This window comes from Kogia breviceps, chromosome 4 (assembly GCF_026419965.1).
Source record: "Kogia breviceps isolate mKogBre1 chromosome 4, mKogBre1 haplotype 1, whole genome shotgun sequence".
NCBI classification, from domain to species: domain Eukaryota; kingdom Metazoa; phylum Chordata; class Mammalia; order Artiodactyla; family Physeteridae; genus Kogia; species Kogia breviceps.
Genome location: NC_081313.1, coordinates 122,614,181 through 122,630,343, shown reverse-complemented (window position 1 = coordinate 122,630,343; position 16,163 = coordinate 122,614,181). Strand labels below are relative to the sequence as shown.

The 16,163-nt window shown below is 44.9% G+C and overlaps 1 protein-coding gene across 1 annotated transcript in view; it reads right to left on the bottom strand.

Moving 5' to 3' along the window:
- SH3RF2 (SH3 domain containing ring finger 2) overlaps positions 1-15,834 on the bottom strand; it is a 131,632-nt gene extending 115,798 nt beyond the window's left edge. The window contains exons 1-2 of the mRNA XM_067031871.1: positions 15,699-15,834; positions 13,939-14,418 (exon numbers count right to left, since the gene is read on the bottom strand). Of these exons, the coding sequence (XP_066887972.1) occupies positions 13,939-14,316 (378 nt within the window). The 5' untranslated portion in view covers positions 14,317-14,418; positions 15,699-15,834. The remainder of the gene's footprint in view (positions 1-13,938; positions 14,419-15,698) is intronic.
- Between the last annotated feature and the right edge of the window lie 329 nt (positions 15,835-16,163).

The following is a 16,163-nucleotide window of genomic DNA, read 5'->3' as shown; positions in this document are numbered from 1 at the left end:
ATACAAAAGATATGTGCTACATATACTCTTTGCATAAGGAAAGCAGAGCTACTGTGCTGCAGGGTAGCATAATGCGATAGTCAAGAATGTGGGCTTGTGGTGTGGAGGAAAGGGAACCCTCCCACACTCTTGGTGGGAATGTAAATTGGTGCAACCGCTATGGAGAACAGTATGGAGGTGCCTTAAGAAACTAAAAATAGAGTTACCGTGCGATCCAGCAACCCCACTCCTGGGCATTTATCTGGAAAAAATGACAACTCTAATTTGAAAAGATGCATGCACCCCAATGTTCGTAGCAGCACTATTTACAATAGCCAGGACACGGAAGCAACCTAAATGGCCATCAACAGATGACTGGATAAAGAAGCTATGTTGATATGTATACACAATGGAATATTATTACTCAGCCATAAAAAAGAATGAAATAATACCATTTGCACCAACATGGATGGACTTAGAGATCATCGTACTAAGTGAAGTAAATCAGACAAAGACAAATATCATATGATATCACTTATATGTGGAATTTAAAAAATAACACAAATGAACTTATTTACAAAGCAGAAACAGACTCACAGACACAGAAAACAAACGATTACCAATGGGGAAAGGGTAGGAGAGGCATAAATTAGGAGTTTGGGATTAGCAGATACAAACTACTATATATAAAATAGATAAACAGGGCTTCCCTGGTGGTGCAGTGGTTGAGAGTCCACCTGCCGATGCAGGGGACACGGGTTCGTGCCCCGGTCTGGGAGGATCCCACATGCCGCGGAGCGCCTGGGCCTGTGAGCCATGGCTGCTGAGCCTGCGTGTCCGGAGCCTGTGCTCCGCAACGGGAGAGGCCACAGCAGTGAGAGGCCCGCGTACCGCCAAAAAAAAAAAAAAAAAAAAAAAGATAAACAACAAGGTCCTACTGTATAGCACAGGGAACTATATTCAGTATCTTATAATAACCAATAAAGGAAAAGAATCTGAAAAGAAATATGTATAACTGAATCACTTTGCTATATACTTGAAACTAACACAATATTATAAATCAGCTATAGTTCAATTTTTAAAAATTAAAAAAAAAACAATGTGGGCTTAGAGTTAGTCTACACAAGTAACTTTGAGCAAGCCACTCAGTACTCCTGAACCTCAATTTCCTCTGCTGTTAAACAATGTTGCTCTGTGGTTTAAATAAGCTTTTGCAGGAATTTAGCCCAGGCCTGTGAAGACCATAAAGGTTCAAAACCAGTAACTATTTCTCTGAAAATCTTTAAATTTATATAGATTTAAAAAAAATAAATGCAAATACTTCTGTATCATTTGCATATTCTGTAAAATATTTGAGACGGTGGAATTCTGAGACTCAGAGAATCTAAGACTTTTTCTCTAGCCATAGTGATTGCTTACATTTACTAAACACTGAGATACATTTCATGTCGCCGGGCTGGGTCTCAGCTAAGATGGGATTAGAAGCTGACTTTCCTGAATTTCAGGCTCTTTTTTTCTCCACCTTTAATAGACCATTCTGCCTATCCCGATGACAGGTTTCCAAAAGGAATGGAGCATAAATATTTTGATCTAACTCTGTTTATATTTCGAGAAAAGCAGACCAGCTCTGGCTCAGAGCCTGCCATATCTCCTGATAACGTATCTCCCCAAGTTGTCCTCCCCCGCACACTTGCTTCCTTGATCAGCTTCTCCCTTTCCTCCTCCTTCCTCCCTGCTTTCTGTTGCCCCGTCTACATCTCCCATGTGTCTTTTCTGCCTTTCTCTATCCCTACCCTCCTCTTTTCTCTGGCTCCATTTCCTCCTCTCTTGTCTCCCTCTCCATCCACTTAGACTAATTTCTACTACTTAAACCCTTAAATTTATGACCAAGTGGCATCCAGTTAAGACAGCATATTGTGCACATGGAGTTGGATTGGCTACAGACGACATCATGCTCTGGAAGGCTTATAAACCACATTAGAATGGTGGTGTTGGTGCCAACAGGAGCCAACCAGCAATGACAGATGGTGCAGGGCTCCCTGAGGTGCCAAGGGAACACTATACTTGTCTTGGTCACCCTGACCGATCTCGTTTAGAGCCCAGTCCTTGGATGTAGGCAAACCTGGTTCAAATCCTGTCTCTGCCACTTCCTAACAGTTCCTTCAACTGTAAAATGAGAAAACACCATGGACTTCCAAAGGCTGTTGGGAGAACTCAAGAAAACCATGCTTATTTCACACAGTGTCTGGCACACGGTGTGTGCTATGTGACAGTTGTCGTTATTAAGGTGCTAATTAATAATGTCTACCTCCCCTCTGGCTTCTCTCTCTTCTGGTCCCACCCTCCTTGCCCAGGCAATCAGGACAAGCACTCTGCATGCTGGAGTTTGCCTGATTCTCGAGGCTTTAGGACAGCAAGTAGACAGAGAATTTAGAAAACCCAGGACCTGTCTCAATCACAAAGTTTTATGATCGTGAAAAAAAAAAAATCTTAGTGTTTCAAAAACTTAAGAAAATAAAAACAAAATAAAAAGAAACATGTTAAACAGCAAATTCTTTTCCTTTCTCACACAAAGGGAAGTAAAAGGAGGAGATGGAAAATGTTTTTTTGGTTAAAATGTGGGCTTCTGCATCCTTTTTATAATCTCTTAAGGGGAAGAAAACTCTGCCATCTCCTTTTGTTCTTCAATCATCCCCTTCCGCCTTCCTTCCAGCATGGAAGCACTCCAACGAGAAACTGGAAGTCCAGAAGATTACCTCTCCTGCTTCCCCAGAAAGCCAGAAAGAGAAGTTTTCTCTTCTGCCCCTCCATTTCTCTGCCATTCCTGTTTATTAAGCAAAAGTCCCAAATAAGGTTTATGTCAGCCCTGCCTTTCTCCTATCCAGGCAGCTCATTAATATCACAGCCAAACACCCTTCCGGAACACAGCTCTGCAGAGATCTATTCCTGCTCCATGCCCACTGACTCTGCTGCGTTGCCTTGGCAACCAAATAAAACACTTCTATGTGTGCGGCCGTATCATCCTCAATTCCGCGAATCCAGGGCAACCTGCTCAGAGGGCTGCTCCTGCCAGTCAGTTGGTGTTCTCCTCTCTCTCTGGCTCCATTCTGCTCTGCTTTCTTTTTTCACCTCCCAATTACCTCTGAATCCCCTGCAAGCACTTACGTGCCATTCCTAGCACACCTGGCCTCGAGTCAAGAAACACCCTTGTCAACAAGACAGGGGCTGGAAGGGATCCTGGGGACGAGATGGCTGGGATGTCTCCTCTAGCCTCAGGGGGAGACATCAGGGGCTCCTCAGCCTTGAAGATTCTGAATCTAACTGCAGTGTCTTGCAATATCGCCAACATTATGCATTCATTACTTCAATATTTCTTGAATGCTGGTTGCATTTCAGGCACTGTGCTGAGTACAGGGGAGACAAGACACTTCCTTGACCTCATGGACCTTATGTGTGCTACGAGGCCAGAGGGTAGCACTGGGGATTCTGGGAGCCTGAGGAGGAACAAATGGCCGGCTTGCTTGGGATTTGGGACAGAGGGCTGACATCCTGGAGGGGTGCAGGCTACACTGAGACCAGAGGATGGGCTGCAGTCAGCCACGTGGGCCAGTTTCCCAGTTAGGCAGATGGTTCCATACTTGACTTCTCTAACACTGGCAGGTGGCTGATACCCTCAGCTGGGGTGGTTTGCTTCAGGCACCCCGAGAGTATTTGCCTTATTTCTTCTGTCTCCAGACTAAAGTTTTCCTGTTAGCCTCTCAGGGAAGAGTAACAGTGAATGATTCAAGCTCTCTCACCCCTTCACTTGGCTTTCCGTGCTGTGCGTGCAAATGGCAGCCAAAAGGCACATTTTTCCAAACCAGCAGCATTGGGACCAAGATGCCAGGACTCACCACCCAATGTACATGCCTCTCAGTGTATTCTGAGGTTTGCAATCCTCAGTGTTGTGGGTTTCTATGAATGGTTAAGAATCAGACCATTTGCATTTTTAAAAAATGCCCCAAACACAAATACAGGAATGCTCAAGTTTGATCTGCAGCCATTTTCTCCCATTGTGTTTTCTTATATGAACATTTATTGAGCACAGCCTCTTATTTGTGAGGTAGATAAAATGGTAGCACCTATCTCAGTGGGTTGTAGAAAGAATTAAGTGAGATTCTGTAGGTAAAAGTGCTTTACCCAGTGCCTGACATAGTAAGTCCTTTATTTAACATTTATTAACAGCATCATAATTATTACTTTACGTGGATGTCTCCCGAAAGACCATGAGCTCTTTTTTTTTTTTTTCTTTTTTCAGTGGCCATGGCTCACGGGCCCAGCCGCTCCACGGCATGTGGGATCCTCCCGGACCGGGGCACGAACCCGTGTCCCCTGCATCGGCAGGCGGACTCTCAACCACTGTGCCACCAGGGAAGCCCCGAGACCATGAGCTTTTTAAGGGAGGGTTTCAGCCATTTTGGTGAATTAGTCAGTTTTCCTGGGTCTCTTCCCTGTCTACATGTTATTAAGGATCACATCTTATTTGCTTTTGTTCTTCACTAGAGCCTGGCAAAGGGTCTTACTCATAAAAGGTATCCTTGTATATGCTTGTTGAATGAATGAGGCATAGGAAAAAATAATAATGTCTCACACTTACTGTCATGGAGTACCATGTGTCATGCCCTGTGCTAAGAACTTCACAAGAATTATCTTGACTTATCCTCCAAATGATGCCACGGTCACCGTTACCCCCGTGTCTTCAGTGAAGTAAGCAGGCTGACCGCAGTCAGTGTAGTAGTACTTTATGAGATTAACCTACCTGGATGAGTGCAGGCAGACAGTTAACCTTTACTAGGAGCTTACTTTGTCCAGACCCTGTGCCAAGCACTTTATAAGAATCGCCTCATTAACTCCTCCCAAGAACATTATGAGTTAAGTTTCCTATTTTCATTTTATAGGAGCGATGCCCAGAATTACTAAGTAACTTGCCCAGAAGCACACAGCCAGTATACATTTATGAAGAGCCTTTGTCCTGAATCACAACATTATCTTCTTTGCTTATCTCATTGGAAGTCTAAGGTCAGAAGCAGCAGAAAACTGGAATATATATTTTAAAAATGATACTAAAACACCTACTCCTCTTACTCAGAAAAAAGTTTTAAATATATATGTGTGTGTGTGTGTATATGTATATACATATATATATACAATCACATACATGTAGACACACACACATGCACACACACAGGGGGCAATGAGGAGTTATTGTTTAATTGGTACAGAGTTTCAGTATGGGATGATGAAAAGTTCTGGAGATAGATAGTGGTGATGGTTACAAAACAATGTAAATATACTTAATGCCACTGACCTATACACATAAAAATGGCTAACATGGCGGCCTTTATGTTATATACATTATATACATGTGTGATGTAGGTTTGTCAGCATGAGAGGTGCAGGGGCCATGTTCCTACCTGAAATACTGCCTTCCCTTCATGCAGGAGGCCAGGTCAATTTAGCTCACAACTCAGGGGCAAATTCTTCTAGTGCCTTATCTTTTCTGTCACTGGTATCCCTGGGTCTAAGTGTAAATTAACTCAACATGAAGTCTTTCCCCCATGATCTAAGGAGCACATAGAATTTGTGGTGTCTGATGCAGGAGTTTGGCCATATATGGAGAGGCTTGTCCTATCTTCTTAGGGTTAGCAATTCATGAGCTAAGTGGTTTTGAACCTGGCCCATTGTGTTTTCTGGACAGTACTGTTTGTCACCCAAAAAGGTATTTAATTAGGTGATTCCCAACTAGAATATTTCAGTATGCCTACTATAATAAGCTGCCCATTCCTCACATAGCTTTGTCATGGCTCTATCCATAGAGAGTTCATTTCTGCATTATGAGGGGTTATTCCATGATTCCACGAAGTCTACCGGAGACATGAATACATTCATTATTTATTCATCCATTCGAAAAATATTTGGGGGCTTCTAATCTGGGCCAGGTTGTAGGCTGGGTACTCCAAGCACAGTACTGAGACACAGGACAAGTTGCCTGTTCTGCTGGTGTTTGGAAAAAAGATTGGAAAAATGACAGAGATCTGAGGTGAACTCAGCTGCTATTTGAGTCCTGGAGTCTGAGACCATGAGCATTCCTGGTATGGGCTTTCAATGGTGTGAGCTTTCAAGACACAGCCTGGCACGTAGCAGGCATTTAGAAGCAGTCTGTTGAATGACCTGGCTTCTGACCTGGGGATCTAGAACGGTGTGACCCTGGGGGCGGACACAGACCTAAGTTGTAGGAAGCAGCTCACGACAGATGGACTTGTCTTTCCTTGTCCTGTGTTCTACTCCTGGCTTTGGGTGTTCTGGCTCATGTTCCTGCATGCTAGGGTTGTCAGGTAACCTGACCATTTCAATGGAAAAGAGTGGCTCTGTCTGCCAGAGAAGTGGAGACTGCTGCTCAGTTACCCAGTGAGCTCAGCCATCTGCTTGGAGCAGAGATATCCTGTTTGGCTGCACTGAATCCATCAGGCCACATGATGACAGGTAAGCAGTTTGGCTGCAGAGAGACTTTATTACAGAGTAACTGACACATGCCTACCTAGCAGTGGTGTTGAAGCAGGTAACCGGTCAACCCATCTCCACTCCGTCTGTTTCCTTCTCCCTCTCTTCCAACTTCCATTCTGTTCAAGATATCCTTGTCCTGCCCTGACTTTCCTAGCACCCACATGCCGAGAGTAGACTCTGCTTTTTCATTCCTTGACCATGTCCTTCCCGACCATTGAAACACCTATTTTTTGTAGGAAGTTTCTTTTTATTGGCCAAACTTCATTTCCCTTAAACTGAACCACCTTCTCACCTGACATTTTCATAAACCATCATTTTTTGTGTCTAAGACTTCTTTGTCTTAATCACTTTATTGGGTTATAATTTACATACCAAAAATGCACTTTTTAAAAATGTACAGTTTGATGAATTTAGACAAACCTATATCCACCACATAAAACATTTGCATTACCCAAAAAAATCACTATAGTTTATAGTTTTGCCATTTCTAGAATTTTATATAAATGGAATCACACAATATGTACTCTTCAGTAAGACATTCCTTTTTTCATATCTTAACATTTCTAAAATTGGATGTATCTTACAGTGAACATCTAACATGGTAATGTTTCTTTTCCCTTAAGAGCTATAACTATATAATATATCTTACAATAGATAATATCTTTAAATCAGGGATATGTTTTATATATATATATATATATACACACATATATTCACATATATATATGCTTAGACACATGTATCTAACTAGTTGGTTTTACCATTAGACGGTAAGCACTGGGAAGGTGGAATCTTTACTTTGCTGTGTGGGTTCCCAGTGTACCTATAGCTGACTACTGATAGAACCTAAATAAATACTGCAGAAGGTGGTGATAGTGAGTTTCAACCACTTTTCCAAAAATATCTTCTAATGACAAGAGCTTGCCTAAAACTCTTCTTGGAATGAGTCAACAGTCTCTAACCACAGTAAAGATTCTCTCTGGGGGCTTAGCTACCTCTGCATTAGTATGAGACAGCATTTCCCCAAATTTGTTCCATGACAATTAACACTACTCAAGGTACTAATGAAAGGAGGGAGAGGGGAGTACCACTGTTACAGAAATTTGGGGGACGTTTCTTATTACTATCTACCACTTAGAGATTCACAGCTCATTAGCGTGCTAAAAGTGCTGAAAAGTCCTGCGGCAAAGAAAAAATGTTTGGCTCTGTTTCAGTCCAGGTTTGTTTGACCCTGGAGCTTTATGGAACATCCATTAATAGCTTACAGAATACACTTTGTGAAAGACTGTCATATAAGCATGAATTTAAAAATAAGAAAGAAAGGGAGAAGATAATGAGATTGAAGAGAGCTGTATGTGGGCTGGGTCCAGCTAAGCCCAAAGCTATGTAATGGTGCCTGGAAGGGGATGGATGAGGATGCTCTTTCTGAGTCAAGGGCTGAACAGCACTTTCCCTCATTTCATAATCTCTTTATAGTATGAAGGGACATGTGGGAAGGCAACCTTTCCTAAGAGGCAACAAAATGACACAAAATATGCGTTGACTGATCGCTTAGGTGACATGCCTCAGTGCATGTGCTGGATAATTGAGGTTGAGTGAGGAGAACCTTCTATCCCAGCCATCTGCTTGGGCCATCCACTGGGGGTTGAGCCGCTGTGTTTGTCTACTGGCCAGATACCTCTAACTGATGAGAAAACGGAAGCAGGTAATAGAATGGTTTGCTAAAACAGAGAGAAGCCCACCTGCAGGAATTACCCTGATTGTTTAAATGATGGTAAAATCCTTCTCGGAAATAGCATTGACCGAGTACACACAGAGATGAAAGGCCGTCAGAGTGGGACCGGTAAAAATGAGGCAGAGACTCAAAGAAATGTATGAGAGCTCCCTTTCATTTTTAAAAATATTATTTTAAACATCATCATACGGTGAAATTGACTTTTTGTTCTCTTGGTATATGTTCCTATGAATGTTAACACATACACAGATTTATTTAACTGCCACCACAAACAGGATACAGGACAGCCCCTTCATCCCATAAAATTCCCTCATGCTATCCCTTTATAATCCTTTCCCAACCCAGAACCCCTGGTAACCACTGAAAACCACTATTTTTCATCACTATAGTTTTGTCTTTTCGTGAACCCCCTGTCCTTTTGCTATCCCCTTTGCTTAATTTTTTAACAGAAGTCTCTGCATGTTTATGAGTGGGTGCAAATCCAATGCCCCAAACTTTCTCCTCTCTTGTTAATTTTGTTATTTAACATTTATTAGCATCTATTATGTACCATACTATACTAAGCTTCTCACATACGTTACCTCATTTTAATCTTACAATAGCCTTCTGATATATATATGCCATTATTATCCCCCTTATACAAATATGGAAACTGTGGGTCAGGGAGGTTAAGTGACTTGCCTGAGGCCTCATCGCTCACAAGTAATTGAATCCTAGCACAAACCCAGCTCCATTTGACCACAATCCTTAAACACTAATCAGTAAAAGGGAGGGAAATGTAACTAGGAAGGAGGTCCATGGAGAGAGGGTTGGGAGCAAAGCCAGTTTGGGGCCATGTGGTTTTTTAAAAGGTTTGCATATGTGGGTGGAGCTGGGGAAACTTCTGGGTCTCCTCTGACTTCTCAACCTCAGCTCCTACCTTTATGTTTTCCTCCACTTGCCGCATCCCGGCCTTGCTGACCCAGTGGCATCTGCCTGCTGTTTTCAGGGTCTTGATGGTTTTAGTCCCATTGTAAATTTAGCAGAAACCACCGTCTGTGTCACAGCTCTGCCATAGGACACAGCAGCTGAAACCCAGGAAAAGGGGCTGGGCGCCTTCTGGATTCTACCCAGCGTCAAGTCCCTCATGTGCCTTCTGACCTCATTTTGCCATCTCAGCTGCTTGCAACACCAGCTGAAAAAGTTTCTAGGACACGGCCACCTTGTCTGTGTACTGTAGGTGGCAGGTGTGTTCTTGCTGAGACAGGGCAAATGAGACAGGAATGTGTGTGGTTGGCATGTTGTTTAACAAAGAAGGGAGAGAGTCCGGCCCTGCAAGGACCAGGGCGGCAACGTTTGTATTGGGGATAGAGACATGTAGGGGAAAGGAAAGATAGACCTTAATGAGGAACTGGTGATGCTGTGGAGGTGGACCAGGTTGTTGCCCTTTGTATGGTGTTCTGCTGAGCCTTCCATTTGGGGAAGTGACGCTGGGTAGCACGTTTTCTCCTAGAATCAACTCCTAGCTTCTAAAGGGTCTTAGAAGTGAGCTGCCAAGGCAGTGCATGCTGGGAGAAATCACACACCTGAATCATGGCCCGGGATCCTTTGGAGACCCACAAAGCAAACCAAAAATCAGGGTACCCAGGACCATCTCTGGAGGACACTCAATTAACAAGGGGGTGAGAGATGTTGTGTAATTTAGACTGGAAAGTCTTGAGTCGCTCTAATAATAATAACAGCTCATATTTATTGAGCTTGTAATAGGAACCAGTTGTGGTGCTACGAGCTAACTGACATTAACAGTCTCATTTATTTCTCCCCAATGATGCTCTGAGGTAGATACTACTGTTATCTCTAGTTTATAAAAGGGGAATTAGAGGCACCGAGGTTTAAGTGATTCATCCAAATTACACAACTATCAAGGGGCAGAATCAGGATTTGAATTCTGATATTTTTCAAACCTAACTTTGCAAATTTTATCTTCACTGCTTTCTTGCCTTTTTTTTTTTTTTTAAAATAAATTTATTTATTTATTTTTATCTGCATTGGGTCTTCGTTGCTGCTTGTGGGCTTTCTTTAGTTGTGGCGAGCGGGGGCTACTCTTTGTTGTGGTGCGCGGGCTTCTTACTGTGGTGGTGGCCTGTCTTGTTGTGGAGCAGAGGGTCTAGGCACACGGGCTTCAGTAGTTGTGGCATGTGGGCTCAGTAGTTGTGGCTCGCGGGCTCTAGAGCGCAGGCTCAGTAGTTGTGGTACACAAGCTTAGTTGCTCCGCAGCATGTGGGATCTTCTGGACCAGGGCTCAAACCCGTGTCCCCTGCATTGGCAGGTGGATCCTTAACCACTGTGCCACCAGGGAAGCCCCTCTTGCCTGTTCTATTTCAGAAATATTATTAAAGGATAACAGAGGGAGGAGGAAGAGAGATCAGCTATACAGAAGCCCATAATCTTCTCGAAGGCTTGCAGAGTTCCTCTGGCTCACCTGCAGTATGGGGAGAAATAAGAGCCGGTGGGATTTGCACTGCCATGGGCCCTCCAGGAGTCTGTTGATCTCCCCTGTTGGTTTGAAATAATTGCGTGCTGTAGAAACCTACAGCTGTTTCTCAAGTTCTCTTTTTACACAATCGGCTTAGGAGGGTTTTAGACAGGTAGGCACAATGGACTATTTTTTTGTCTCTTGGGCTGGCACCGTGAAGTGTGACTATTGGTTCCACCCTAGTATACTGGCTGGCACAAAAAGTACCAGGCCTCTTTGAGCCAACAGAAACATCTTGATGAGCTAGTGTTTTCGGTGAGTTTAGGAGAGCAGAACAGACTTTGGGCTTAAAAAGCTGCTGGACAGGAAGTTAAATGAACTCTTTGAGAGTGCCACCTTACCATCGAGTCCTTTGGAAGAGGTGTTTTAGAAAATGGTACCCTGTGACAACAGGTTATTTATGCCGTATTAGGGTAGTACTTGATACTTAGTATTATCCTGGCCTGGACTCATCATAGACTCAAGTTCAATCATAACACCTATTACACTCTCCTGCCAGGGCTATCATTCCTGCTGTATTTTGTAGAATGCCTCATGCACGGCAGGGCACACTAAACAGTCAATAATAATGCTTACTATGATAATGAGCTTCCTAATGCCTTTCATCTAAGGATCTCAAAGTGCTTTGCAAACACTCATTAGTTAAGCCTCACAGTGGCTCTCTGTTTTTATAATACCTTTTCCCATTTTACAGAATTTTAAATGGAGACCCAGCAAGCTTAAGTGGCTTGCCCAAAGACATACAGCCAGTTTAAATTAATGATAATGATGATACTTTGCATTTACACTGCATGGGTTTTCTAAGGTGCTATGAGTATGTTGTAAAGATAATTTTTACACTATCCTGGAGGAAGAGGGGTAGCAAGTATTACTAAGTGTTGACTGGATTGGGTAAACTGAGGCTGAGAGGGCAAGTAGGTTGGTGAGGGTTTGACTGAGGATGCAAGGCCACCCTCCGCCTCTCAGAACAGTGTGGCCTCCCAGATAATCCACAATTCTCTGAACCCAGGGACACCCGATCGCTTTCACACTTATAGGAAAGGTAGCTGTATTTGGGGGAGTAGAACAGGTTGCAGAATTACAGCTGTATTTACATCCAGGAATAGTTTGTTCATATCCCCATTGAGAGAGGCAAAAGGGATGACACGAGGCACTTGGAGAAAGGTAGGCTCAGGAAATGAAGGAAACAGGGGCAGTTGCGGGCTGGCTGCCAGCTCTGCTCTCTTGTAGAGAGTCTTCACTAAACCAGGTCCTGCCTGAAAGCAGGAGCCCTCAGCGGCTTGGTCCTCCTTTTCAGCCTCATGGCAGGACTCCAGTGCAGCTCAGAGGATGAGCACAACCCCATCACCCGCACCTTGGTCTGAAGTGACAGGTCCTTGTGAAAGAGTTCCAGGGACACGCAGCATCTTACTGGTTGTCTCTTCCGTTGGACCAGCTCTAGTTCCTACAACTCCCTATGCCGGGAGGGGCCTGGGAATCCTCTGTGGTTCAGAAAGTAGGTAGCTGTGGATCCAACTGTTGCTACCTTTTCTTAGCAACATCGAAAAAAGATGAAAGCATGAACAAAAACGTGAAGGTGGTAGGGGACTTGCCTTCTCCCTGTCCCCCGAGACACTTTCTGAGTGATCGATGATACTCTGCCCTGCGGGGAGGCAAGTCAGACTTTGCAGCACAAGGGAGGGGAGAGGTTGCTGGGCCTTAGGAATTCACAGGGAGATTTGCTGACCCAAGATAGAACCTAATGCTCTATAAACACAGCCTGCCTCAGAAAGTTGGCTCCTCAACCCTGACCCCGCCTTTTCCAGGCCTGTGGCTTCTGATTGATGACTAGACCTAGGGCTAATAAGGAGCCTTAAACAAGGGCGCCAAGCCCTCTTCGGGAATGTGTTCACGCACACAGGCCCAATGGCACTAAAATGTCTGCAGTGAAGAAATCACACCAATGCCCTGCTTCTTCCCGCTCTCATTTTGGAATGTTTCCGCACACCCCTACTGCATGGGTGGCCTAAAGGTACAGGGAACCCAAGGAGGGGTGAGCTGTTGGAAGGAATACTTTAGAAACTTGCTCTGAATGTACACCACAAGGCTATTCTCCTTCAGTGGGAAGGAGTCCGGGGAAGACCCTCCCACCCTCTTCTGCTCTTCACAGCAGGGAGTCGTGAGACTGCTGCCAGTATTAAAGCTTGCTTCAGGTGGGACTTCACAGAATACAGCTGAGACTTTCTAAGTATGCCAACCACCCAAGCCACAGCTTGCCATGTCCACGTGGACACACTGACTGCAAGGGTGACAGCAAATAATCCTCCTGGAGCCACAAGGACCACGCTCTTCTCCTGAAATGTCCCCTTACCCAGCTTCCCATACCCAGGTCAGATAAAGTCCTGAGGATGTGCCCACAAGGCTGGAGAGAACGATTCACATTAAAAACACGGAAAGCATTACTGGGTGATCTCCCAGGGCTCTCCTGGGGCTCTTCATTTTTTTTATTGCAGCCTCTGATGTGCACTTTGTGTATGTTTTATTCATTTTGTAAAGTAAGACACACCTGCGGGTCTCCTATACATATCTATTGTACTTCACAGCCAGCCTTTCCTGTCAGTCACTCCCCACCCACATATACGCTCCCTTCCCACGTGAAATTTGGGCAGTTAAGTGTCTTGATAACTTTGAACCATTATGAATGAGCATTGTCATCATGGCACTTTATGACTGGGAATGGAAAGATGGATGGATCGGGGTAAAATGCAAACAAAACCTAACATTTGGAAACTTCTTTGAGATCTTAAAAGCAAGAAGCAGTTAGAATTGTTTTCCTTTTTTCCCATCCTCTGTGCACTTCCCCGTGCCCTGGTTTGGCCTCAGAACAGCAGAAATGTAAGACCAAAAATATAATCAAGAAAGCTTTCCTTGTCCTACCACCTTCTGGACTAGGGGCAGGGAGAACCTGGGAAGCTTTAACAATTCTAAGAATTCGTGGGTGGATCAGATAGGCTCAGGATTCCGCCAAGTCTCAGTACAACGATCACTGCCCACAGAAACTTATCCCCAGGGAATCCTCCGCAGGGGCTCTTTGAAATGTAACTAAAAGAACAGAAGCCCCAACTGCTGGTGCAGGCAAGCCCAACCTCCAAGTGGACACAGTAGGAACAAATGAGATCTTTCTTACCCCATCCATGTGGATTCTGATGTTGGGCACCGGCTGGAAAGGGCTGCGCTGCAGACCTCGGGGGTGAGTCTTGCTTTTCCTGCTGTCCTGAGAGGTCAGCACGCCAGGCCTGCAGATGGAGCCCCCTCCCCGCGAGCCCTGTCCTGAGCGCACGCCATCCAGCAGGCGCACAAGCAGCAGGTTGGCCGGCAGTGCCTCGATGCTGCATAACACCAGGGTCCTGCATTCGGGGCACCTCAGCTCCTTGTGGGTCTTGAAAATCCTCTGCAGACATGGTTTGCAGAAGGTGTGCTGGCAAGGGAGGACTTTGGCGGTGACATCGAGCTTTTCGAGGCACACGGGGCACTCCAGAAGATCAAGTAACGTCACATCATCCATTTTATTTTAAAACTCCAGTCGTGACCCGGAGGGGCTAAGTCCACATGGTCAGGTCAGCTGAGCCAAAGGGGCAGAGACTGCCTCTTGAGAGTGTCCGGATGCCTGCCGGTTTGAAGGAGAAAGGAAGAGAAGAAAAAACTGTGACTGCTCAGGAGAGGTGTATCCCACCTACATCCAGCCAGCGTCTCATAAGGCAGTTTGCAAGGACTTTGCTCCCGCACCCAAGTTTCAGATGACTCATTCTGATTCAGTGCTAGCAGGTATAAGCCTCGACTCCTGCCTGCTGGCGGATGTGAGGGAGCAGTCAGCACAGCCACTGACTACTTACTCATTGCCTCTCCGTGTGCAAGGCAAGAGGGGGAAACAGAACTGGCCTGTTGAGGGGACAAAGCCACCCCTCTCTCTCAGCCAGGTCTCCAAGGGTGAAAGCCCTCAGGCAGTCCATCTGGGTCTCAAATGAAAGGCCCCTCAGGATGCAATTTCTCTGAAGCTATTTACTCTTTTTTTTTTCCCCTTTGTTTAAGTTTATCTGCTATTTACACCACACTATAACAAATTGTTTACATAGGTAAATGTATCTGAATCTCATGTAGTTGTAGAATTCTTTCCTTCACAATACATCTTCCCCCATTATTTTGTTCTAGCAAGGGAGAAGAAAAATTTCTACTAGAAACTAATTTTCAAAAATTCTTTTGTCAACTCCAGGCCATATGGCTTGGAAGTTTCTTCTTTTTTTTTTTCTTTCTTTCCTCTCTCTCTTTTTTCTCACCTTGATTATCTTAGCCTCAGAGACAATGTCCCTCCCATAAGATAAAGTTGCACAGCCTGTTTTGTTACTTTGACAATGGTTCTCAGTTTCAACTGAAGCAGATAGGAATTCTGGATTGTGGTCACAGCCTGCAAGAACCAAGATGGAACAGCATATACAGGTGTGTGTGTGTGTGTGTGTGTGTGTGTGTGTGTGTGTGTGTGTGTGTGTGTGTGTGTGTGTGTGTATTCTGAAAATCATCCTTGTCCCAGAAACAGCATATACAGGGGTGTGTGTGTGTGTGTGTGTGTGTGTGTGTGTGTGTGTGTGTGTGTGTGTGTGTGTGTGTGTGTGTGTGTGTGTATTCTGAAAATCATCCTTGTCCCAGAAACAGTTTCCTTTCGGATGTCTGAAAAGAAGTCTCCCCTTTAGGCGGGTCTCCAGGGAAGAGGTCCCCGGGCCCTCACAGCGCCAGGGCTTGGGCGAACGCATTAGCGAGAGGTTTGGCACGACAGCCGGCGGCCCCACCGGTGAATAAAGCAGACGGGACACACCAGCCTGAGAGCCGGCGCCGGCGTTGCGGATACAACTCTCCAAAGATGTCAGCGCGGGGAGATGTGCGGGGGCCACTAACCTTGAGCTTGTAATTCCGGCTGAGTTCAGCTCAGCACGGTTCTCGGCTCCCGCTCCGCCAGGCTCCCTCGACCGGCTTCCGTTTCCCCGGGAGCTGCCGCTTCAGCTGCTTTACAAACTTTTACAACTCGAGCCTTACTTCAGGGATCGCCTTACTCAGCCCTGTTAACGCTTTCAGCGCCGGGAGCCGGCAGTGCTTTCCTCTGAGCTTACTCTCTGCTACTGATCCTTCCTTTGTGCAATGGAGTTGATTTCTGGGAAAAGATTACAGGGGGCAAAATATTTGGCTAGCTCATAAGGCCAAATATTTACAAAGTTTATATTTTCACCTTTTTCATTTTCGCTCCTTTCCCAGACGCTGAAACACACTCAGTTATAAACATGCCCCGGTGATTGTGTTTATTTTAAACTTTTATGAGGATTTCCTGAAAACTTCAAATATATTAATGGTAGCTATGATTCCAAA